Source organism: Notolepis coatsorum (assembly GCF_963971535.1).
Source record: "Notolepis coatsorum genome assembly, chromosome: 8".
Classification (NCBI taxonomy): Eukaryota; Metazoa; Chordata; class Actinopteri; order Aulopiformes; family Paralepididae; genus Notolepis; species Notolepis coatsorum.
In genome coordinates this window covers 53757529-53782820 of record NC_140172.1, presented here as the reverse complement: position 1 = coordinate 53782820, position 25292 = coordinate 53757529, and the positions used below count along the sequence as shown (strand labels likewise).

At 33.2% G+C, this 25292-nt stretch overlaps 1 protein-coding gene across 1 annotated transcript in view; it reads left to right on the top strand.

Annotated features, from left to right (window-relative positions):
- Positions 1-25292, top strand: part of zpld1a (zona pellucida-like domain containing 1a) — a gene marked incomplete at its 3' end in the record, with an annotated part of 80401 nt that overhangs the window by 19930 nt on the left and 35179 nt on the right. Inside the window, exon 5 of the mRNA XM_084319846.1 lies at positions 19515-19612. Within this exon, the coding sequence (XP_084175972.1) occupies positions 19515-19612 (98 nt within the window). The remainder of the gene's footprint in view (positions 1-19514; positions 19613-25292) is intronic.

Genomic DNA, 25292 nt, shown 5'->3' with positions numbered 1-25292 from the left:
AAAAGTAGTGTGTTTTTATACAGAATGAGTTCTCTAAAAGTAGTGTGTTTTATACATAATGAGTTCTAAAAGTAGCCTGTTTTTATACAGAATGAGTTCTCTAAAAGTAGTGTGTTTTATACAGAATGAGTTCTAAAAGTAGCCTGTTTTTATACAGAATGAGTTCTCTAAAAGTAGTGTGTTTTTATACAGAATGAGTTCTCTAAAAGTGGCCTGTTTTTAAACAGAATGAGTTCTAAAAGTAGTCTGTTTTTATACAGAATGAGTTCTCTAAAAGTAGTGTGTTTTATACAGAATGAGTTCTAAAAGTAGTCTGTTTTTATACAGAATGAGTTCTCTAAAAGTGTCCTGTTTTTATACAGAATGAGTTCTAAAAGTGTCCTGTTTTTATACAGAATGGGTTCTAAAAGTAGTCTGTTTTTATACAGAATGAGTTCTCTAAAAGTGGCCTGTTTTTATACAGAATGAGTTCTAAAAGTAGTCTGTTTTTATACAGAATGAATTCTAAAAGTAGCCTGTTTTTATACAGAATGAGTTCTCTAAAAGTAGTGTGCTTTATACAGAATGAGTTCTCTAAAAGTGGCCTGTTTTTAAACAGAATGAGTTCTAAAAGTAGTCTGTTTTATACAGAATGAGTTCTCTAAAAGTAGTGTGTTTTATACAGAATGAGTTCTAAAAGTAGTCTGTTTTATACATAATGAGTTCTCTAAAAGTGTCCTGTTTTTATACAGAATGAGTTCTAAAAGTGTCCTGTTTTTATACAGAATGGGTTCTAAAAGTAGTCTGTTTTTATACAGAATGAGTTCTCTAAAAGTGGCCTGTTTTTATACAGAATGATTTCTAAAAGTAGTCTGTTTTTATACAGAATGAGTTCTAAAAGTAGTCTGTTTTTATACAGAATGAATTCTAAAAGTAGCCTGTTTTTATACAGAATGAGTTCTCTAAAAGTAGTGTGTTTTATACAGAATGAGTTCTCTAAAAGTGGCCTGTTTTTAAACAGAATGAGTTCTAAAAGTAGTCTGTTTTTATACAGAATGAGTTCTCTAAAAGTAGTGTGTTTTATACAGAATGAGTTCTAAAAGTAGTGTGTTTTATACAGAATGAGTTCTCTAAAAGTGTCCTGTTTTTATACAGAATGAGTTCTAAAAGTAGCCTGTTTTATACAGAATGGGTTCTCTAAAAGTAGTGTGTTTTTATACAGAATGAGTTCTCTAAAAGTAGTGTGTTTTATACATAATGAGTTCTAAAAGTAGCCTGTTTTTATACAGAATGAGTTCTCTAAAAGTAGTGTGTTTTATACAGAATGAGTTCTAAAAGTAGCCTGTTTTCATACAGAATGAGTTCTCTAAAAGTAGTGTGTTTTAATACAGAATGAGTTCTCTAAAAGTGGCCTGTTTTTAAACAGAATGAGTTCTAAAAGTAGTCTGTTTTTATACAGAATGAGTTCTCTAAAAGTAGTGTGTTTTATACAGAATGAGTTCTAAAAGTAGTCTGTTTTTATACAGAATGAGTTCTCTAAAAGTGTCCTGTTTTTATACAGAATGAGTTCTAAAAGTGTCCTGTTTTTATACAGAATGGGTTCTAAAAGTAGTCTGTTTTTATACAGAATGAGTTCTCTAAAAGTGGCCTGTTTTTATACAGAATGAGTTCTAAAAGTAGTCTGTTTTTATACAGAATGAATTCTAAAAGTAGCCTGTTTTTATACAGAATGAGTTCTCTAAAAGTAGTGTGCTTTATACAGAATGAGTTCTCTAAAAGTGGCCTGTTTTTAAACAGAATGAGTTCTAAAAGTAGTCTGTTTTATACAGAATGAGTTCTCTAAAAGTAGTGTGTTTTATACAGAATGAGTTCTAAAAGTAGTCTGTTTTTATACATAATGAGTTCTCTAAAAGTGTCCTGTTTTTATACAGAATGAGTTCTAAAAGTGTCCTGTTTTTATACAGAATGAGTTCTAAAATTGGCCTGTTTTTATACAGAATGAGTTCTAAAAGTAGCCTGTTTTTATACAGAATGGGTTCTCTAAAAGTAGTGTGTTTTTATACAGAATGAGTTCTCTAAAAGTGGCCTGTTTTTAAACAGAATGAGTTCTAAAAGTAGTCTGTTTCATACAGAATGAGTTCTCTAAAAGTAGTGTGTTTTATACAGAATGAGTTCTAAAAGTAGCCTGTTTTTATACAGAATGAGTTCTCTAAAAGTAGTGTGTTTTTATACAGAATGAGTTCTCTAAAAGTGGCCTGTTTTTAAACAGAATGAGTTCTAAAAGTAGTCTGTTTTATACAGAATGAGTTCTCTAAAAGTAGTGTGTTTTATACAGAATGAGTTCTAAAAGTAGTCTGTTTTTATACATAATGAGTTTTCTAAAAGTGTCCTGTTTTTATACAGAATGAGTTCTAAAAGTGTCCTGTTTTTATACAGAATGAGTTCTAAAATTGGCCTGTTTTTATACAGAATGAGTTCTAAAAGTAGCCTGTTTTTATACAGAATGGGTTCTCTAAAAGTAGTGTGTTTTTATACAGAATGAGTTCTCTAAAAGTGGCCTGTTTTTAAACAGAATGAGTTCTAAAAGTAGTCTGTTTCATACAGAATGAGTTCTCTAAAAGTAGTGTGTTTTATACAGAATGAGTTCTAAAAGTAGCCTGTTTTTATACAGAATGAGTTCTCTAAAAGTAGTGTGTTTTTATACAGAATGAGTTCTCTAAAAGTGGCCTGTTTTTAAACAGAATGAGTTCTAAAAGTAGTCTGTTTTTATACAGAATGAGTTCTCTAAAAGTAGTGTTTTATACAGAATGAGTTCTAAAAGTAGTGTGTTTTTATACAGAATGAGTTCTCTAAAAGTAGTCTGTTTTTATACAGAATGAGTTCTCTAAAAGTGTCCTGTTTTTATACAGAATGAGTTCTAAAAGTGTCCTGTTTTTATACAGAATGAGTTCTAAAATTCGCCTGTTTTTTTTATACAGAATGAGTTCTAAAAGTAGCCTGTTTTTATACAGAATGGGTTCTAAAAGTAGTCTGTTTTTATACAGAATGAGTTCTCTAAAAGTGGCCTGTTTTTATACAGAATGAGTTCTAAAAGTAGTCTGTTTTTATATTGAATGAGTTCTCTTAAAGTAATGTGTTTTTTTACAGAATGAGTTCTAAAAATAGTCTGTTTTTATACAGAATGAGTTCTCTAAAAGTAGTGTGTTTTATGAGTTCTCTAAAAGTGTCCTGTTTTTATACAGAATGAGTTCTAAAAGTGTCGTGTTTTTATACAGAATGAGTTCTAAAATTGGCCTGTTTTTATACAGAATGAGTTCTAAAAGTAGCCTGTTTTTATACAGAATGGGTTCTAAAAGTAGTCTTTTTTTTTATACAGAATGAGTTCTCTAAAAGTAGTGTGTTTTATACAGAATGAGTTCTAAAAGTAGTCTGTTTTTATACAGAATGAGTTCTCTAAAAGTGTCCTGTTTTTATACAGAATGAGTTCTAAAAGTGTCCTGTTTTTATACAGAATGGGTTCTAAAAGTAGTCTGTTTTTATACAGAATGAGTTCTCTAAAAGTGGCCTGTTTTTATACAGAATGAGTTCTAAAAGTAGTCTGTTTTTATACAGAATGAGTTCTAAAAGTAGTCTGTTTTTATACAGAATGAATTCTAAAAGTAGCCTGTTTTATACAGAATGAGTTCTCTACAAGTAGTGTGCTTTATACAGAATGAGTTCTCTAAAAGTGGCCTGTTTTTAAACAGAATGAGTTCTAAAAGTAGTCTGTTTTTATACAGAATGAGTTCTCTAAAAGTAGTGTGTTTTATACAGAATGAGTTCTAAAAGTAGTCTGTTTTTATACATAATGAGTTCTCTAAAAGTGTCCTGTTTTTATACAGAATGAGTTCTAAAAGTGTCCTGTTTTTATACAGAATGAGTTCTAAAATTGGCCTGTTTTTATACAGAATGAGTTCTAAAAGTAGCCTGTTTTTATACAGAATGGGTTCTCTAAAAGTAGTGTGTTTTTATACAGAATGAGTTCTCTAAAAGTGGCCTGTTTTTAAACAGAATGAGTTCTAAAAGTAGTCTGTTTCATACAGAATGAGTTCTCTAAAAGTAGTGTGTTTTATACAGAATGAGTTCTAAAAGTAGCCTGTTTTTATACAGAATGAGTTCTCTAAAAGTAGTGTGTTTTTATACAGAATGAGTTCTCTAAAAGTGGCCTGTTTTTAAACAGAATGAGTTCTAAAAGTAGTCTGTTTTTATACAGAATGAGTTCTCTAAAAGTAGTGTTTTATACAGAATGAGTTCTAAAAGTAGTGTGTTTTTATACAGAATGAGTTCTCTAAAAGTAGTCTGTTTTTATACAGAATGAGTTCTCTAAAAGTGTCCTGTTTTTATACAGAATGAGTTCTAAAAGTGTCCTGTTTTTATACAGAATGAGTTCTAAAATTCGCCTGTTTTTTTTATACAGAATGAGTTCTAAAAGTAGCCTGTTTTTATACAGAATGAGTTCTAAAAGTAGTCTGTTTTTATATTGAATGAGTTCTCTTAAAGTAATGTGTTTTTTTACAGAATGAGTTCTAAAAATAGTCTGTTTTTATACAGAATGAGTTCTCTAAAAGTAGTGTGTTTTATGAGTTCTCTAAAAGTGTCCTGTTTTTATACAGAATGAGTTCTAAAAGTGTCGTGTTTTTATACAGAATGAGTTCTAAAATTGGCCTGTTTTTATACAGAATGAGTTCTAAAAGTAGCCTGTTTTTATACAGAATGGGTTCTAAAAGTAGTATTTTTTTTTATACAGAATGAGTTCTCTAAAAGTAGTGTGTTTTATACAGAATGAGTTCTAAAAGTAGTCTGTTTTTATACAGAATGAGTTCTCTAAAAGTGACCTGTTTTTATACAGAATGAGTTCTAAAAGTGTCCTGTTTTTATACAGAATGGGTTCTAAAAGTAGTCTGTTTTTATACAGAATGAGTTCTCTAAAAGTGGCCTGTTTTTATACAGAATGAGTTCTAAAAGTAGTCTGTTTTTATACAGAATGAGTTCTAAAAGTAGTCTGTTTTTATACAGAATGAATTCTAAAAGTAGCCTGTTTTATACAGAATGAGTTCTCTAAAAGTAGTGTGCTTTATACAGAATGAGTTCTCTAAAAGTGGCCTGTTTTTAAACAGAATGAGTTCTAAAAGTAGTCTGTTTTTATACAGAATGAGTTCTCTAAAAGTAGTGTGTTTTATACAGAATGAGTTCTAAAAGTAGTCTGTTTTTATACATAATGAGTTCTCTAAAAGTGTCCTGTTTTTATACAGAATGAGTTCTAAAAGTGTCCTGTTTTTATACAGAATGAGTTCTAAAATTGGCCTGTTTTTATACAGAATGAGTTCTAAAAGTAGCCTGTTTTTATACAGAATGGGTTCTCTAAAAGTAGTGTGTTTTTATACAGAATGAGTTCTCTAAAAGTGGCCTGTTTTTAAACAGAATGAGTTCTAAAAGTAGTCTGTTTCATACAGAATGAGTTCTCTAAAAGTAGTGTGTTTTATACAGAATGAGTTCTAAAAGTAGCCTGTTTTTATACAGAATGAGTTCTCTAAAAGTAGTGTGTTTTTATACAGAATGAGTTCTCTAAAAGTGGCCTGTTTTTAAACAGAATGAGTTCTAAAAGTAGTCTGTTTTTATACAGAATGAGTTCTCTAAAAGTAGTGTTTTATACAGAATGAGTTCTAAAAGTAGTGTGTTTTTATACAGAATGAGTTCTCTAAAAGTAGTCTGTTTTTATACAGAATGAGTTCTCTAAAAGTGTCCTGTTTTTATACAGAATGAGTTCTAAAAGTGTCCTGTTTTTATACAGAATGAGTTCTAAAATTCGCCTGTTTTTTTTATACAGAATGAGTTCTAAAAGTAGCCTGTTTTTATACAGAATGGGTTCTAAAAGTAGTCTGTTTTTATATTGAATGAGTTCTCTTAAAGTAATGTGTTTTTTTACAGAATGAGTTCTAAAAATAGTCTGTTTTTATACAGAATGAGTTCTCTAAAAGTAGTGTGTTTTATGAGTTCTCTAAAAGTGTCCTGTTTTTATACAGAATGAGTTCTAAAAGTGTCGTGTTTTTTATACAGAATGAGTTCTAAAATTGGCCTGTTTTTATACAGAATGAGTTCTAAAAGTAGCCTGTTTTTATACAGAATGGGTTCTAAAAGTAGTCTTTTTTTTTATACAGAATGAGTTCTCTAAAAGTAGTGTGTTTTATACAGAATGAGTTCTAAAAGTAGTCTGTTTTTATACAGAATGAGTTCTCTAAAAGTGTCCTGTTTTTATACAGAATGAGTTCTAAAAGTGTCCTGTTTTTATACAGAATGGGTTCTAAAAGTAGTCTGTTTTTATACAGAATGAGTTCTCTAAAAGTGGCCTGTTTTTATACAGAATGAGTTCTAAAAGTAGTCTGTTTTTATACAGAATGAGTTCTAAAAGTAGTCTGTTTTTATACAGAATGAATTCTAAAAGTAGCCTGTTTTTATACAGAATGAGTTCTCTAAAAGTAGTGTGCTTTATACAGAATGAGTTCTCTAAAAGTGGCCTGTTTTTAAACAGAATGAGTTCTAAAAGTAGTCTGTTTTTATACAGAATGAGTTCTCTAAAAGTAGTGTGTTTTATACAGAATGAGTTCTAAAAGTAGTCTGTTTTTATACATAATGAGTTCTCTAAAAGTGTCCTGTTTTTATACAGAATGAGTTCTAAAAGTGTCCTGTTTTTATACAGAATGAGTTCTAAAATTGGCCTGTTTTTATACAGAATGAGTTCTAAAAGTAGCCTGTTTTTATACAGAATGGGTTCTCTAAAAGTAGTGTGTTTTTATACAGAATGAGTTCTCTAAAAGTGGCCTGTTTTTAAACAGAATGAGTTCTAAAAGTAGTCTGTTTCATACAGAATGAGTTCTCTAAAAGTAGTGTGTTTTATACAGAATGAGTTCTAAAAGTAGCCTGTTTTTATACAGAATGAGTTCTCTAAAAGTAGTGTGTTTTTATACAGAATGAGTTCTCTAAAAGTGGCCTGTTTTTAAACAGAATGAGTTCTAAAAGTAGTCTGTTTTTATACAGAATGAGTTCTCTAAAAGTAGTGTTTTATACAGAATGAGTTCTAAAAGTAGTGTGTTTTTATACAGAATGAGTTCTCTAAAAGTAGTCTGTTTTTATACAGAATGAGTTCTCTAAAAGTGTCCTGTTTTTATACAGAATGAGTTCTAAAAGTGTCCTGTTTTTATACAGAATGAGTTCTAAAATTCGCCTGTTTTTTTTATACAGAATGAGTTCTAAAAGTAGCCTGTTTTTATACAGAATGGGTTCTAAAAGTAGTCTGTTTTTATACAGAATGAGTTCTCTAAAAGTGGCCTGTTTTTATACAGAATGAGTTCTAAAAGTAGTCTGTTTTTATATTGAATGAGTTCTCTTAAAGTAATGTGTTTTTTTACAGAATGAGTTCTAAAAATAGTCTGTTTTTATACAGAATGAGTTCTCTAAAAGTAGTGTGTTTTATGAGTTCTCTAAAAGTGTCCTGTTTTTATACAGAATGAGTTCTAAAAGTGTCGTGTTTTTATACAGAATGAGTTCTCTAAAAGTGGCCTGTTTTTAAACAGAATGAGTTCTAAAAGTAGTCTGTTTTTATACAGAATGAGTTCTCTAAAAGTAGTGTTTTATACAGAATGAGTTCTAAAAGTAGTGTGTTTTTATACAGAATGAGTTCTCTAAAAGTAGTCTGTTTTTATACAGAATGAGTTCTCTAAAAGTGTCCTGTTTTTATACAGAATGAGTTCTAAAAGTGTCCTGTTTTTATACAGAATGAGTTCTAAAATTCGCCTGTTTTTTTTATACAGAATGAGTTCTAAAAGTAGCCTGTTTTTATACAGAATGGGTTCTAAAAGTAGTCTGTTTTTATACAGAATGAGTTCTCTAAAAGTGGCCTGTTTTTATACAGAATGAGTTCTAAAAGTAGTCTGTTTTTATATTGAATGAGTTCTCTTAAAGTAATGTGTTTTTTTACAGAATGAGTTCTAAAAATAGTCTGTTTTTATACAGAATGAGTTCTCTAAAAGTAGTGTGTTTTATGAGTTCTCTAAAAGTGTCCTGTTTTTATACAGAATGAGTTCTAAAAGTGTCGTGTTTTTATACAGAATGAGTTCTAAAATTGGCCTGTTTTTATACAGAATGAGTTCTAAAAGTAGCCTGTTTTTATACAGAATGGGTTCTAAAAGTAGTCTTTTTTTTTTATACAGAATGAGTTCTCTAAAAGTAGTGTGTTTTATACAGAATGAGTTCTAAAAGTAGTCTGTTTTTATACAGAATGAGTTCTCTAAAAGTGTCCTGTTTTTATACAGAATGAGTTCTAAAAGTGTCCTGTTTTTATACAGAATGGGTTCTAAAAGTAGTCTGTTTTTATACAGAACGAGTTCTCTAAAAGTGGCCTGTTTTTATACAGAATGAGTTCTAAAAGTAGTCTGTTTTTATACAGAATGAGTTCTAAAAGTAGTCTGTTTTTATACAGAATGAATTCTAAAAGTAGCCTGTTTTTATACAGAATGAGTTCTCTAAAAGTAGTGTGCTTTATACAGAATGAGTTCTCTAAAAGTGGCCTGTTTTTAAACAGAATGAGTTCTAAAAGTAGTCTGTTTTTATACAGAATGAGTTCTCTAAAAGTAGTGTGTTTTATACAGAATGAGTTCTAAAAGTAGTCTGTTTTTATACATAATGAGTTCTCTAAAAGTGTCCTGTTTTTATACAGAATGAGTTCTAAAAGTGTCCTGTTTTTATACAGAATGAGTTCTAAAATTGGCCTGTTTTTATACAGAATGAGTTCTAAAAGTAGCCTGTTTTTATACAGAATGGGTTCTCTAAAAGTAGTGTGTTTTTATACAGAATGAGTTCTCTAAAAGTGGCCTGTTTTTAAACAGAATGAGTTCTAAAAGTAGTCTGTTTCATACAGAATGAGTTCTCTAAAAGTAGTGTGTTTTATACAGAATGAGTTCTAAAAGTAGCCTGTTTTTATACAGAATGAGTTCTCTAAAAGTAGTGTGTTTTTATACAGAATGAGTTCTCTAAAAGTGGCCTGTTTTTAAACAGAATGAGTTCTAAAAGTAGTCTGTTTTTATACAGAATGAGTTCTCTAAAAGTAGTGTTTTATACAGAATGAGTTCTAAAAGTAGTGTGTTTTTATACAGAATGAGTTCTCTAAAAGTAGTCTGTTTTTATACAGAATGAGTTCTCTAAAAGTGTCCTGTTTTTATACAGAATGAGTTCTAAAAGTGTCCTGTTTTTATACAGAATGAGTTCTAAAATTCGCCTGTTTTTTTTATACAGAATGAGTTCTAAAAGTAGCCTGTTTTTATACAGAATGGGTTCTAAAAGTAGTCTGTTTTTATACAGAATGAGTTCTCTAAAAGTGGCCTGTTTTTATACAGAATGAGTTCTAAAAGTAGTCTGTTTTTATATTGAATGAGTTCTCTTAAAGTAATGTGTTTTTTTACAGAATGAGTTCTAAAAATAGTCTGTTTTTATACAGAATGAGTTCTCTAAAAGTAGTGTGTTTTATGAGTTCTCTAAAAGTGTCCTGTTTTTATACAGAATGAGTTCTAAAAGTGTCGTGTTTTTATACAGAATGAGTTCTAAAATTGGCCTGTTTTTATACAGAATGAGTTCTAAAAGTAGCCTGTTTTTATACAGAATGGGTTCTAAAAGTAGTCTTTTTTTTTATACAGAATGAGTTCTCTAAAAGTAGTGTGTTTTATACAGAATGAGTTCTAAAAGTAGTCTGTTTTTATACAGAATGAGTTCTCTAAAAGTGTCCTGTTTTTATACAGAATGAGTTCTAAAAGTGTCCTGTTTTTATACAGAATGGGTTCTAAAAGTAGTCTGTTTTTATACAGAATGAGTTCTCTAAAAGTGGCCTGTTTTTATACAGAATGAGTTCTAAAAGTAGTCTGTTTTTATACAGAATGAGTTCTAAAAGTAGTCTGTTTTTATACAGAATGAATTCTAAAAGTAGCCTGTTTTTATACAGAATGAGTTCTCTAAAAGTAGTGTGCTTTATACAGAATGAGTTCTCTAAAAGTGGCCTGTTTTTAAACAGAATGAGTTCTAAAAGTAGTCTGTTTTTATACAGAATGAGTTCTCTAAAAGTAGTGTGTTTTATACAGAATGAGTTCTAAAAGTAGTCTGTTTTTATACATAATGAGTTCTCTAAAAGTGTCCTGTTTTTATACAGAATGAGTTCTAAAAGTGTCCTGTTTTTATACAGAATGAGTTCTAAAATTGGCCTGTTTTTATACAGAATGAGTTCTAAAAGTAGCCTGTTTTTATACAGAATGGGTTCTCTAAAAGTAGTGTGTTTTTATACAGAATGAGTTCTCTAAAAGTGGCCTGTTTTTAAACAGAATGAGTTCTAAAAGTAGTCTGTTTCATACAGAATGAGTTCTCTAAAAGTAGTGTGTTTTATACAGAATGAGTTCTAAAAGTAGCCTGTTTTTATACAGAATGAGTTCTCTAAAAGTAGTGTGTTTTTATACAGAATGAGTTCTCTAAAAGTGGCCTGTTTTTAAACAGAATGAGTTCTAAAAGTAGTCTGTTTTTATACAGAATGAGTTCTCTAAAAGTAGTGTGTTTTATACAGAATGAGTTCTAAAAGTAGTGTGTTTTTATACAGAATGAGTTCTCTAAAAGTAGTCTGTTTTTATACAGAATGAGTTCTCTAAAAGTGTCCTGTTTTTATACAGAATGAGTTCTAAAAGTGTCCTGTTTTTATACAGAATGAGTTCTAAAATTGGCCTGTTTTTTTTATACAGAATGAGTTCTAAAAGTAGCCTGTTTTTATACAGAATGGGTTCTAAAAGTAGTCTGTTTTTATACAGAATGAGTTCTCTAAAAGTGGCCTGTTTTTATACAGAATGAGTTCTAAAAGTAGTCTGTTTTTATATAGAATGAGTTCTCTAAAAGTAGTGTGTTTTTATACAGAATGAGTTCTAAAAATAGTCTGTTTTTATACAGAATGAGTTCTCTAAAAGTGTCCTGTTTTTATACAGAATGAGTTCTAAAAGTAGCCTGTTTTTATACAGAATGGGTTCTAAAAGGGCGGCTAAGTGGCGCAGTGGGCAAGGCGCTCGCCACTAGTGCAGGAGATGCTGGGTTCGAGCCAAGCTCTCGGCATTGCTACCAGCTTGGCTGGTCGTTCATACTAACACAATTGGCAGTGTTAGGGGTGGGAAAGCTGGTGGGTGGGTCCTGGTCGTTGTAAACAGCGACTCCTACAGTTCGGTCGGGGCGTCTGCTCAGCGAGGAAAGGATCTAAGGGGGGTAGATCCTTCCACACGTTACACCCTCTCAGTGAGAGTCCGCGCTGCCAGGTGAAAAGAAGCGGTTGATTGGCTACACATGTGTCGGAGGAAGCATGTGATAGCCTCCACTCTCCCAGACCGACCGTAGGGGGTAGGTGCGCAGCGACAAGGAAGGGGATTGGGAATTGGCATAACGACTAATGGGATGGGAGAAAAACTGAGGAAAAAGGAGGGGGGAAAAGATTAAAAAAATAAGAAAAAAGAATGGGTTCTAAAAGTAGTCTGTTTTTATACAGAATGAGTTCTAAAAGTAGTCTGTTTTTATACAGAATGAGTTCTAAAAGTGGTCTGTTTTTATACAGAATGAGTTCTAAAAGTAGCTTGTTTTTATACAGAATGAGTTCTAAAAGTAGTCTGTTTTCATACAGAATGAGTTCTAAAAGTGTCCTGTTTTTATACAGAATGAGTTCTAAAAGTAGTCTGTTTTTATACAGAACAAGTTCTAAAAGTAGCCTGTTTTTATACAGAATGAGTTCTAAAAGTAGTCTGTTTTTATACATAATGAGTTCTAAAAGTAGTCTGTTTTTATACATAATGAGTTCTAAAAGTAGCCTGTTTTTATACAGAATGGGTTCTCTAAAAGTAGTGTGTTTTTATACAGAATGAGTTCTCTAAAAGTGGCCTGTTTTTAAACAGAATGAGTTCTAAAAGTAGTCTGTTTCATACAGAATGAGTTCTCTAAAAGTAGTGTGTTTTATACAGAATGAGTTCTAAAAGTAGCCTGTTTTTATACAGAATGAGTTCTCTAAAAGTAGTGTGTTTTTATACAGAATGAGTTCTCTAAAAGTGGCCTGTTTTTAAACAGAATGAGTTCTAAAAGTAGTCTGTTTTTATACAGAATGAGTTCTCTAAAAGTAGTGTTTTATACAGAATGAGTTCTAAAAGTAGTGTGTTTTTATACAGAATGAGTTCTCTAAAAGTAGTCTGTTTTTATACAGAATGAGTTCTCTAAAAGTGTCCTGTTTTTATACAGAATGAGTTCTAAAAGTGTCCTGTTTTTATACAGAATGAGTTCTAAAATTTGCCTGTTTTTTTTATACAGAATGAGTTCTAAAAGTAGCCTGTTTTTATACAGAATGGGTTCTAAAAGTAGTCTGTTTTTATACAGAATGAGTTCTCTAAAAGTGGCCTGTTTTTATACAGAATGAGTTCTAAAAGTAGTCTGTTTTTATATTGAATGAGTTCTCTTAAAGTAATGTGTTTTTTTACAGAATGAGTTCTAAAAATAGTCTGTTTTTATACAGAATGAGTTCTCTAAAAGTAGTGTGTTTTATGAGTTCTCTAAAAGTGTCCTGTTTTTATACAGAATGAGTTCTAAAAGTGTCGTGTTTTTATACAGAATGAGTTCTCTAAAAGTGGCCTGTTTTTATACAGAATGAGTTCTAAAAGTAGCCTGTTTTTATACAGAATGAGTTCTCTAAAAGTAGTGTGTTTTTATACAGAATGAGTTCTCTAAAAGTGGCCTGTTTTTAAACAGAATGAGTTCTAAAAGTAGTCTGTTTTTATACAGAATGAGTTCTCTAAAAGTAGTGTGTTTTATACAGAATGAGTTCTAAAAGTAGTGTGTTTTTATACAGAATGAGTTCTCTAAAAGTAGTCTGTTTTTATACAGAATGAGTTCTCTAAAAGTGTCCTGTTTTTATACAGAATGAGTTCTAAAAGTGTCCTGTTTTTATACAGAATGAGTTCTAAAATTGGCCTGTTTTTTTTATACAGAATGAGTTCTAAAAGTAGCCTGTTTTTATACAGAATGGGTTCTAAAAGTAGTCTGTTTTTATACAGAATGAGTTCTCTAAAAGTGGCCTGTTTTTATACAGAATGAGTTCTAAAAGTAGTCTGTTTTTATATAGAATGAGTTCTCTAAAAGTAGTGTGTTTTTATACAGAATGAGTTCTAAAAATAGTCTGTTTTTATACAGAATGAGTTCTCTAAAAGTGTCCTGTTTTTATACAGAATGAGTTCTAAAAGTAGCCTGTTTTTATACAGAATGGGTTCTAAAAGGGCGGCTAAGTGGCGCAGTGGGCAAGGCGCTCGCCACTAGTGCAGGAGATGCTGGGTTCGAGCCAAGCTCTCGGCATTGCTACCAGCTTGGCTGGTCGTTCATACTAACACAATTGGCAGTGTTAGGGGTGGGAAAGCTGGTGGGTGGGTCCTGGTCGTTGTAAACAGCGACTCCTACAGTTCGGTCGGGGCGTCTGCTCAGCGAGGAAAGGATCTAAGGGGGGTAGATCCTTCCACACGTTACACCCTCTCAGTGAGAGTCCGCGCTGCCAGGTGAAAAGAAGCGGTTGATTGGCTACACATGTGTCGGAGGAAGCATGTGATAGCCTCCACTCTCCCAGACCGACCGTAGGGGGTAGGTGCGCAGCGACAAGGAAGGGGATTGGGAATTGGCATAACGACTAATGGGATGGGAGAAAAACTGAGGAAAAAGGAGGGGGGAAAAGATTAAAAAAATAAGAAAAAAGAATGGGTTCTAAAAGTAGTCTGTTTTTATACAGAATGAGTTCTAAAAGTAGTCTGTTTTTATACAGAATGAGTTCTAAAAGTGGTCTGTTTTTATACAGAATGAGTTCTAAAAGTAGCTTGTTTTTATACAGAATGAGTTCTAAAAGTAGTCTGTTTTCATACAGAATGAGTTCTAAAAGTGTCCTGTTTTTATACAGAATGAGTTCTAAAAGTAGTCTGTTTTTATACAGAACAAGTTCTAAAAGTAGCCTGTTTTTATACAGAATGAGTTCTAAAAGTAGTCTGTTTTTATACATAATGAGTTCTAAAAGTAGTCTGTTTTTATACATAATGAGTTCTAAAAGTAGCCTGTTTTTATACAGAATGGGTTCTCTAAAAGTAGTGTGTTTTTATACAGAATGAGTTCTCTAAAAGTGGCCTGTTTTTAAACAGAATGAGTTCTAAAAGTAGTCTGTTTCATACAGAATGAGTTCTCTAAAAGTAGTGTGTTTTATACAGAATGAGTTCTAAAAGTAGCCTGTTTTTATACAGAATGAGTTCTCTAAAAGTAGTGTGTTTTTATACAGAATGAGTTCTCTAAAAGTGGCCTGTTTTTAAACAGAATGAGTTCTAAAAGTAGTCTGTTTTTATACAGAATGAGTTCTCTAAAAGTAGTGTTTTATACAGAATGAGTTCTAAAAGTAGTGTGTTTTTATACAGAATGAGTTCTCTAAAAGTAGTCTGTTTTTATACAGAATGAGTTCTCTAAAAGTGTCCTGTTTTTATACAGAATGAGTTCTAAAAGTGTCCTGTTTTTATACAGAATGAGTTCTAAAATTCGCCTGTTTTTTTTATACAGAATGAGTTCTAAAAGTAGCCTGTTTTTATACAGAATGGGTTCTAAAAGTAGTCTGTTTTTATACAGAATGAGTTCTCTAAAAGTGGCCTGTTTTTATACAGAATGAGTTCTAAAAGTAGTCTGTTTTTATATTGAATGAGTTCTCTTAAAGTAATGTGTTTTTTTACAGAATGAGTTCTAAAAATAGTCTGTTTTTATACAGAATGAGTTCTCTAAAAGTAGTGTGTTTTATGAGTTCTCTAAAAGTGTCCTGTTTTTATACAGAATGAGTTCTAAAAGTGTCGTGTTTTTATACAGAATGAGTTCTCTAAAAGTGGCCTGTTTTTAAACAGAATGAGTTCTAAAAGTAGTCTGTTTTTATACAGAATGAGTTCTCTAAAAGTAGTGTTTTATACAGAATGAGTTCTAAAAGTAGTGTGTTTTTATACAGAATGAGTTCTCCAAAAGTAGTCTGTTTTTATACAGAATGAGTTCTCTAAAAGTGTCCTGTTTTTATACAGAATGAGTTCTAAAAGTGTCCTGTTTTTATACAGAATGAGTTCTAAAATTCGCCTGTTTTTTTTATACAGAATGAGTTCTAAAAGTAGCCTGTTTTTATACAGAATGGGTTCTAAAAGTAGTCTGTTTTTATACAGAATGAGTTCTCTAAAAGTGGCCTGTTTTTATACAGAATGAGTTCTAAAAGTAGTCTGTTTTTATATTGAATGAGTTCTCTTAAAGTAATGTGTTTTTTTACAGAATGAGTTCTAAAAATAGTCTGTTTTTATACAGAATGAGTTCTCTAAAAGTAGTGTGTTTTATGAGTTCTCTAAAAGTGTCCTGTTTTTATACAGAATGAGTTCTAAAAGTGTCGTGTTTTTATACAGAATGAGTTCTAAAATTGGCCTGTTTTTATACAGAATGAGTTCTAAAAGTAGCCTGTTTTTATACAGAATGGGTTCTAAAAGTAGTCTTTTTTTTTATACAGAATGAGTTCTCTAAAAGTAGTGTGTTTTATACAGAATGAGTTCTAAAAGTAGTCTGTTTTTATACAGAATGAGTTCTCTAAAAGTGTCCTGTTTTTATACAGAATGAGTTCTAAAAGTGTCCTGTTTTTATACAGAATGGGTTCTAAAAGTAGTCTGTTTTTATACAGAATGAGTTCTCTAAAAGTGGCCTGTTTTTATACAGAATGAGTTCTAAAAGTAGTCTGTTTTTATACAGAATGAGTTCTAAAAGTAGTCTGTTTTTATACAGAATGAATTCTAAAAGTAGCCTGTTTTTATACAGAATGAGTTCTCTAAAAGTAGTGTGCTTTATACAGAATGAGTTCTCTAAAAGTGGCCTGTTTTTAAACAGAATGAGTTCTAAAAGTAGTCTGTTTTTATACAGAATGAGTTCTCTAAAAGTAGTGTGTTTTATACAGAATGAGTTCTAAAAGTAGTCTGTTTTTATACATAATGAGTTCTCTAAAAGTGTCCTGTTTTTATACAGAATGAGTTCTAAAAGTGTCCTGTTTTTATACAGAATGAGTTCTAAAATTGGCCTGTTTTTATACAGAATGAGTTCTAAAAGTAGCCTGTTTTTATACAGAATGGGTTCTCTAAAAGTAGTGTGTTTTTATACAGAATGAGTTCTCTAAAAGTGGCCTGTTTTTAAACAGAATGAGTTCTAAAAGTAGTCTGTTTCATACAGAATGAGTTCTCTAAAAGTAGTGTGTTTTATACAGAATGAGTTCTAAAAGTAGCCTGTTTTTATACAGAATGAGTTCTCTAAAAGTAGTGTGTTTTTATACAGAATGAGTTCTCTAAAAGTGGCCTGTTTTTAAACAGAATGAGTTCTAAAAGTAGTCTGTTTTTATACAGAATGAGTTCTCTAAAAGTAGTGTTTTATACAGAATGAGTTCTAAAAGTAGTGTGTTTTTATACAGAATGAGTTCTCTAAAAGTAGTCTGTTTTTATACAGAATGAGTTCTCTAAAAGTGTCCTGTTTTTATACAGAATGAGTTCTAAAAGTGTCCTGTTTTTATACAGAATGAGTTCTAAAATTCGCCTGTTTTTTTTATACAGAATGAGTTCTAAAAGTAGCCTGTTTTTATACAGAATGGGTTCTAAAAGTAGTCTGTTTTTATACAGAATGAGTTCTCTAAAAGTGGCCTGTTTTTATACAGAATGAGTTCTAAAAGTAGTCTGTTTTTATATTGAATGAGTTCTCTTAAAGTAATGTGTTTTTTTACAGAATGAGTTCTAAAAATAGTCTGTTTTTATACAGAATGAGTTCTCTAAAAGTAGTGTGTTTTATGAGTTCTCTAAAAGTGTCCTGTTTTTATACAGAATGAGTTCTAAAAGTGTCGTGTTTTTATACAGAATGAGTTCTAAAATTGGCCTGTTTTTATACAGAATGAGTTCTAAAAGTAGCCTGTTTTTATACAGAATGGGTTCTAAAAGTAGTCTTTTTTTTTATACAGAATGAGTTCTCTAAAAGTAGTGTGTTTTATACAGAATGAGTTCTAAAAGTAGTCTGTTTTTATACAGAATGAGTTCTCTAAAAGTGTCCTGTTTTTATACAGAATGAGTTCTAAAAGTGTCCTGTTTTTATACAGAATGGGTTCTAAAAGTAGTCTGTTTTTATACAGAATGAGTTCTCTAAAAGTGGCCTGTTTTTATACAGAATGAGTTCTAAAAGTAGTCTGTTTTTATACAGAATGAGTTCTAAAAGTAGTCTGTTTTTATACAGAATGAATTCTAAAAGTAGCCTGTTTTTATACAGAATGAGTTCTCTAAAAGTAGTGTGCTTTATACAGAATGAGTTCTCTAAAAGTGGCCTGTTTTTAAACAGAATGAGTTCTAAAAGTAGTCTGTTTTTATACAGAATGAGTTCTCTAAAAGTAGTGTGTTTTATACAGAATGAGTTCTAAAAGTAGTCTGTTTTTATACATAATGAGTTCTCTAAAAGTGTCCTGTTTTTATACAGAATGAGTTCTAAAAGTGTCCTGTTTTTATACAGAATGAGTTCTAAAATTGGCCTGTTTTTATACAGAATGAGTTCTAAAAGTAGCCTGTTTTTATACAGAATGGGTTCTCTAAAAGTAGTGTGTTTTTATACAGAATGAGTTCTCTAAAAGTGGCCTGTTTTTAAACAGAATGAGTTCTAAAAGTAGTCTGTTTCATACAGAATGAGTTCTCTAAAAGTAGTGTGTTTTATACAGAATGAGTTCTAAAAGTAGCCTGTTTTTATACAGAATGAGTTCTCTAAAAGTAGTGTGTTTTTATACAGAATGAGTTCTCTAAAAGTGGCCTGTTTTTAAACAGAATGAGTTCTAAAAGTAGTCTGTTTTTATACAGAATGAGTTCTCTAAAAGTAGTGTGTTTTATACAGAATGAGTTCTAAAAGTAGTGTGTTTTTATACAGAATGAGTTCTCTAAAAGTAGTCTGTTTTTATACAGAATGAGTTCTCTAAAAGTGTCCTGTTTTTATACAGAATGAGTTCTAAAAGTGTCCTGTTTTTATACAGAATGAGTTCTAAAATTGGCCTGTTTTTTTTATACAGAATGAGTTCTAAAAGTAGCCTGTTTTTATACAGAATGGGTTCTAAAAGTAGTCTGTTTTTATACAGAATGAGTTCTCTAAAAGTGGCCTGTTTTTATACAGAATGAGTTCTAAAAGTAGTCTGTTTTTATATAGAATGAGTTCTCTAAAAGTAGTGTGTTTTTATACAGAATGAGTTCTAAAAATAGTCTGTTTTTATACAGAATGAGTTCTCTAAAAGTGTCCTGTTTTTATACAGAATGAGTTCTAAAAGTAGCCTGTTTTTATACAGAATGGGTTCTAAAAGGGCGGCTAAGTGGCGCAGTGGGCAAGGCGCTCGCCACTAGTGCAGGAGATGCTGGGTTCGAGCCAAGCTCTCGGCATTGCTACCAGCTTGGCTGGTCGTTCATACTAACACAATTGGCAGTGTTAGGGGTGGGAAAGCTGGTGGGTGGGTCCTGGTCGTTGTAAACAGCGACTCCTACAGTTCGGTCGGGGCGTCTGCTCAGCGAGGAAAGGATCTAAGGGGGGTAGATCCTTCCACACGTTACACCCTCTCAGTGAGAGTCCGCGCTGCCAGGTGAAAAGAAGCGGTTGATTGGCTACACATGTGTCGGAGGAAGCATGTGATAGCCTCCACTCTCCCAGACCGACCGTAGGGGGTAGGTGCGCAGCGACAAGGAAGGGGATTGGGAATTGGCATAACGACTAATGGGATGGGAGAAAAACTGAGGAAAAAGGAGGGGGGAAAAGATTAAAAAAATAAGAAAAAAGAATGGGTTCTAAAAGTAGTCTGTTTTTATACAGAATGAGTTCTAAAAGTAGTCTGTTTTTATACAGAATGAGTTCTAAAAGTGGTCTGTTTTTATACAGAATGAGTTCTAAAAGTAGCTTGTTTTTATACAGAATGAGTTCTAAAAGTAGTCTGTTTTCATACAGAATGAGTTCTAAAAGTGTCCTGTTTTTATACAGAATGAGTTCTAAAAGTAGTCTGTTTTTATACAGAACAAGTTCTAAAAGTAGCCTGTTTTTATACAGAATGAGTTCTAAAAGTAGTCTGTTTTTATACATAATGAGTTCTAAAAGTAGTCTGTTTTTATACATAATGAGTTCTAAAAGTAGTCTGTTTTTATACAGAAGGAGTTCTAAAAGTAGTCTGTTTTTATACAGAAGGAGTTCTAAAAGTAGTCTGTTTTTATACAGAAGGAGTTATCTAAAAGTGGCCTGTTTTTATACAGAAGGAGTTATCTAAAAGTGGCCTGTTTTTATACGGAATGAGTTATCTAAAAGTGGCCTGTGTAGAAAGGTTCTATGATTCTATGATTGATTCTGATCGCCTCCCTATCTGTTGTCTGTTTGCACAGGACTCGTCGTACGTTCAGCAGCTGGCCATCCCTGTGGCTGGACTCACACTCAAGACTCGGGTCTTTGCAGCTGTAAGAGCCACCAACCTGGACAGGAGGTATTGCTCTCTAACTAATAAATGTGGATTAGTGATAGACCAATTCATTGGTCCAGCCCATTAATCGGGCCAATATCTGGCATTTTAAAATAATCAGCACCCTTGTGTCAATCCATGTGTCAACTTTTTTTTTATTTTTTTATTTTTACATCTGCAGAGTGCAGATATACTAAAGAAAATAAGGTATTGGCTATTGAAAGACCTTTGAAAATACATGTGAATGATACGCATGATGTAGCAGAAGCCATGTAACCAGGTCATTCTGGTACCATTTTGTATGGAAAATAACTGAATAATGAATCCCTTGAGTTCTTAGAATGCTCATTTATTATTATATAATTATATAAAATAATACACATTTTCATCACATCATACATCTAAATGAAATAGAACCAAACATGAGCTTGGAAGAGTTGTTGTTGTTTAGTAATGTTAATGTGAATTGTAAACAAAAGTGTAGGACCTGTGCATGTGAACAACTCAGTGAAACAGTAACTGGTGAGCTAGCTTTCTAGCTTCAAGCTTTTGCCAGGGATTACATTTTCTCCTGAAGACAATTTGTTCATTCAGTTGATGTGAAAATGACCATAGATTTTAGATGGATATTACTTTTGAAGTTCATAGTAATGACATGTCCCTCCAAAACTCTATAGGGTAGATTAAAGGTAGATTCTGTAATGTCGTCAAACAGTGCCCTATAGGCAAAAGAGCCACACTTGGTATTGCACTTTTTTTTATTATTAAATTGTTGGTCTTATGTGTGGGGTTGGAGTTGAATGAGGATAGGGGAGAGGTTGCTATTGCTGGCCACACCTCAGGCTCTGCCAGACAGGGGCATTCAGAGATATTTTGGAAGGCAGGTGCTCAACCAAAATTAAAGGGCACACAAGGACATTTTTGGGGTATGTTTCGGCTGTGCCGTCTGGCATTTACCTCATAATCAGCCTCTCTCTTTCTCTTCCTTACTCTCCTTTGCAACTTGTCTTGCAGTGTTGAGCCCTCAATGTCTAAATTATGGTCAAAAGCATCACATAATTGGAGACAACAGACAACATATGAGTTGCATAAATCAATCAATAACTTAGTAATATAGAAGTCAGCACCCAAGCAGCAGGTGCACACACAGGGTTTCATTAAACAATTTAATCAATAAATTGCCAAACAATAGAGAAGTCACTCCAACAAGAAGCACGCTTACCGTTTATATTTTTCATTTATCAAGATGAATAGGTCACTCAACAGCAGGCGCACTTACAAACACTTATAACACCAACACTTCACAAACACTGGTCTTATCATGTATCACGGCAGATGGAGGCTTCATACAGTATGCAATATCAATGTCATCATTATTTATTTAACTGGAATGTAACTCAACATAGTTTCAAATGAGGATAACCAAACTTTTTTTTTGTTAGATTAAAGGTTTGAAATTAAATGAAATTAAATCTTCCGGTCTTCATGTCCGGTCTTCCTGTCAAGATGTTCTAATCTACACTGGTGCCACCTGTCTTCACGGAGGGGAATTGTAGCCTTTTTTGTAAGAAGTGCAAAATACGGGAAATTTACAGGACAATATTGAAACGGAAGGACGGCGGGAAAGAAGGGTCAAATAAGGGAGAATCCGGGGGAAAATGGGAGGGTTGACAGGTATGGTTCTAAGACAGTTTAGGGACCTGCGAAAATATAATTAGTACCGAACTGCATGGTTTTGGAGCATACTTTAGCCTCTTAACACTAGCACAGCCGACAAGGGGTCAAATGACCCCTAGGCATTTTCAATAAATGTATCCTCGTCACTCGGTCGAGCTCCAGCTCTGTCACTCAATGACTTTTCCTAAAAGTACCCGTTTTATCTGGCACGGTTTCTGAAATTTCAAAATGACTTCAGGAAAATGTAATTAGAACGTTATTCCACATAATGGGCCGTTATGAAAGTCACAGTACTTTGTGAGCATCTAGCGCAGGGGTGGCCAACCCATGGCTCGCAAGCTGCATGTGGCTCTTTGCCCGTCAATGTGTGGCTCTTCCATCCAAAAAATTAAAAATAATAATATATATTTTTTTATAACATCTTTTTTTAAATGTCACTCAAACCTACATTTCATTGTGGTAAACCTCATATTTTTATATTCAGAGGTAATTATATAGTTTACACTGTTTATTTTTCTCATATTTCTCATATACCCTGCCTACTTTTATACACTGCCTATCAAATTCATGTGTCGGTTATCACACTTTTTACTTCTTACTGATGACTATTTTTAAACTGAATCATTTTAAACAATTTTTTATTTTTTGTATTACTGAATCAAACTGTAAACAGAGAGCCTATTGGGATGCTAGATCTTAATGTGAAACACTGTGCTGTTGTATGTTAAATACCCTGTTGTATGTCCGTGCTATTTTATAATTTTTAGACAATTTTTTATTACTGAATCAAACTGTAAACAGAGAGCCTATTGGGATGCTAGATCCTAATGTGAAACACTGTGATTTACCATACCTTGCTATATTCTTACCCTACCTACTTTCATACACTTCCAATGAAATTCATATGTCGGTTCTATGATGTTAAAGTGATGCTCTGTTGTGAGGAGAGGATGACTTCTGACCTAAATCTTTTCCTCTGCTAGCAAAGTTGTTTAACATTCCAGTTAGGTACATCGTGAACATCACCACCTAGCCAAGGTTGATTCTCCTAACTGGGCCATTTTCATCATCATATCTGATGTATTATGTTAAGAGCGATGGAAACTCAAAGTACTAAGAGCGATACACTGCTCTGTTGTTATATATTTTTCGTTATTGAACAATCTTATCACACTTTTTACTGTCCGTTCTATCTTATTATTTTTAGCCTATTTTAAACTGAATCAAACCGCACTTTTTTACTCTATCTAATCTATTCTATTTTATTATTTGTATTGCTGAAGAACTGTGATTTGCCTAACCTTGCTACCTCTCTATCTCTTTGTATTTACATTTTACATTTTTATGCTCGCTTATGGCTGTATTTTTTACTGTTGTTGTATGTCCATTCTATTTTATAATTTTTAGACTATTTTTAAACTTAATCATTTTAAACTACTTTATTATTTGTATTACTGAATGAAACTGTAAACAGAGAGCCTATTGGATGATAGATCCTAATGTGAAACACTGTGATTTACCATACTTATGCTCGCTCATGCCTGTATTTTTTACTGTTGTGAAGCATTTTGAACTGCAACCTCTGTATAAAAAGTGCTATACAAATAAAGTTTATTATTATATTATTATATTATATAAGCTGTCGGGTCATCTGACCCGTTCCCGGCGGGAATCAGTGACATTTTCTCCATGGCTGTGCTAGTGTTAACTGGCGCCCAGAAAAGTGGCCATTTTTAAACTTGAACTTGAGGACTGCATACTTTTTTTGAAAAGCGTATCTTTATACTTTATACGTATAGCACATGCATAAGCCTGGTCTCTTTTGAAAGATAACATTCAGAAGTTTCTGATACAATAATCACTTGTTACTCACGTTTTTCTGTAGTAGCAATATCCAAATATAGAAATGAAAAAGAAAAAAATGGGTATGAGCTGGAAAACACAGTGGGTCCTGACGTCTTATGTAGTATGTCCGAATTTCATAAAAATCCGTTCAGAAATTTGTGATTAGGAGCGATTTTGGTAAACTGCGGTTTTGGTAAACTGCGGTTTTTTGTCTTCCTGTTTTCGCTCATGACTTTTCCCCTAGATCCCTGATTCACAGAACCCCACGTGGGGGATCATTGGAAAGCCACACTAATTGGCTATAACCATGTCCAATCATTTTCGAGACCGCCAAATGATTGACGGAGCTAGAGCCCTGGGAGTCGGGGGTGGTAATAAAAAGAATAAAAGCTCTGCCATGTACTTTGGCGCACACCTTAAGGTGCTCCCATAGTCAAGTGGACCGTACACGGAGCGGACTCGCACGGACCCAAAGCGGACTCAATGCAGACTCAAAGCGGACTCCAAGTGCGAAGCTCCTATTTTCTAATGCGTGGACGTCCGCGCCGCTCACTTTGTGTCACACAAAATGTTGCTCTGTGTTTTGGTTGACATCAACCTGTGACGCCGATCTGCATTTTACTCTGACCACTCGCTCCACGCAATGCGTGTTTACCATTTCAGCACCACGCGCTGTCCACCTCGTTGAGCAAGCCTATACGGTACGTTGCACCTCGCTGCCTATATACCTGTTATTCAAGTGTGTAAAACTGCCTGTTTTATTATCGAAATATTGGAAACGGAGATAACAGACTCTTTATTTTGACATCGGATGACACGACATGACAGAAGTTGAACAGCGGGGGGGAAATTGTGTAAACTGGCGCGAGACATGTAGGAAATTGGTCTGCGGAGGTCCGCGGAGGTCCGCTCGACTATGAAAGCTCAAAGAGTCCAGCGGACCTCCACGGAGTCCAGTCCGCGTAGAGTCCGCTCGACCATGGGAGCACCTTTACATATCGGTATGTAACTCGAGAACCGCTGAACGGATTTTGTCTCCTGAAAAGGCAATCGACAGGCAACAAATAGGGCTATAATTCTGTATATATTGCATTAAAAGAAATGCACACCCGAGCCGCTAGAGGTCGGCAAAGTGGCGCATCGCGAATCATCCTCAAGAGGGCCCACATGTGGGCCGTTTGAGGTTAGAAAAAAATACTTGTAGTATCAACTCAAGTTGGTATCAACATTTAATATACTTAAAATGAGGGCTGTCAATCGATTCAAATATTTAATCGTGATTAACTGTTTCGCCTGTTTTATAGCAACACTACTATCACCGACATCTAAGAAGGGAGATCCCCCCTTGAACGGCCCTTCTGTGGTTTCTCCCCTCCACATTGCCTGTGGTGCTTTTTTCCTATTACTAGATTCTTAGTGAGTTTTCTCCTTACCTTCGCATGGGGTATGTCTGGGAGTGTTGCATTTATTTATTTTACATTTTATTTTTGATTTCATGGTGTTTTTGTTTTGTTCTTCAAGTCAAGTCAAGTCAAGAGTTTTATTTGTCACGGCATACAAGTATACAATGAAATGCGGGGGGTCTTGCCCGCAATGATGTGCATAATACAATAGTAATATATAATAAGAATCCAATAGAACGACATTGTGCAATAAAACAAGTAAACAAAGTAGGGCATATCGGTATATCTACATGAGTTATTTACAGAGCATGGTAGGACATGCTAGGTCCTGTGGTAGTGCAATACACTGTTGGCTACGGATGAGGCAAACACTTGTTAGATCCTGATCAAACTGGCCAGTATCACATCTTCGTCTGGTTGGTTCTCCATCCAATTCCTCTGCGTTGTGTCATTTTAATGGTCCTGACGTCTCCGATACTGGCAGATAAGATCCTTATCTCACCCCGTTAGTACAATCCGCAAACCATAATAATTCTCCACCTCCGTAAGAATTCGACACTCCGACAACGTGAAATACCTTACAAGGAAAAGTGTGGTTTTATTGCTATAAACAGAAACCTCAGCTCAGATGTTAACAGATTGTATTGTCCTTGAAGAGTCTATTCTAATGATCTCTCGGTGTGTTCAGATTGTCCTTTCAGTCCAATAGTGGTCAGGCCTAGTCGTTAGCCAAGACCATCCTCGCGGTAGCCGAAGCTAATGATGATGTGGCATTCTTC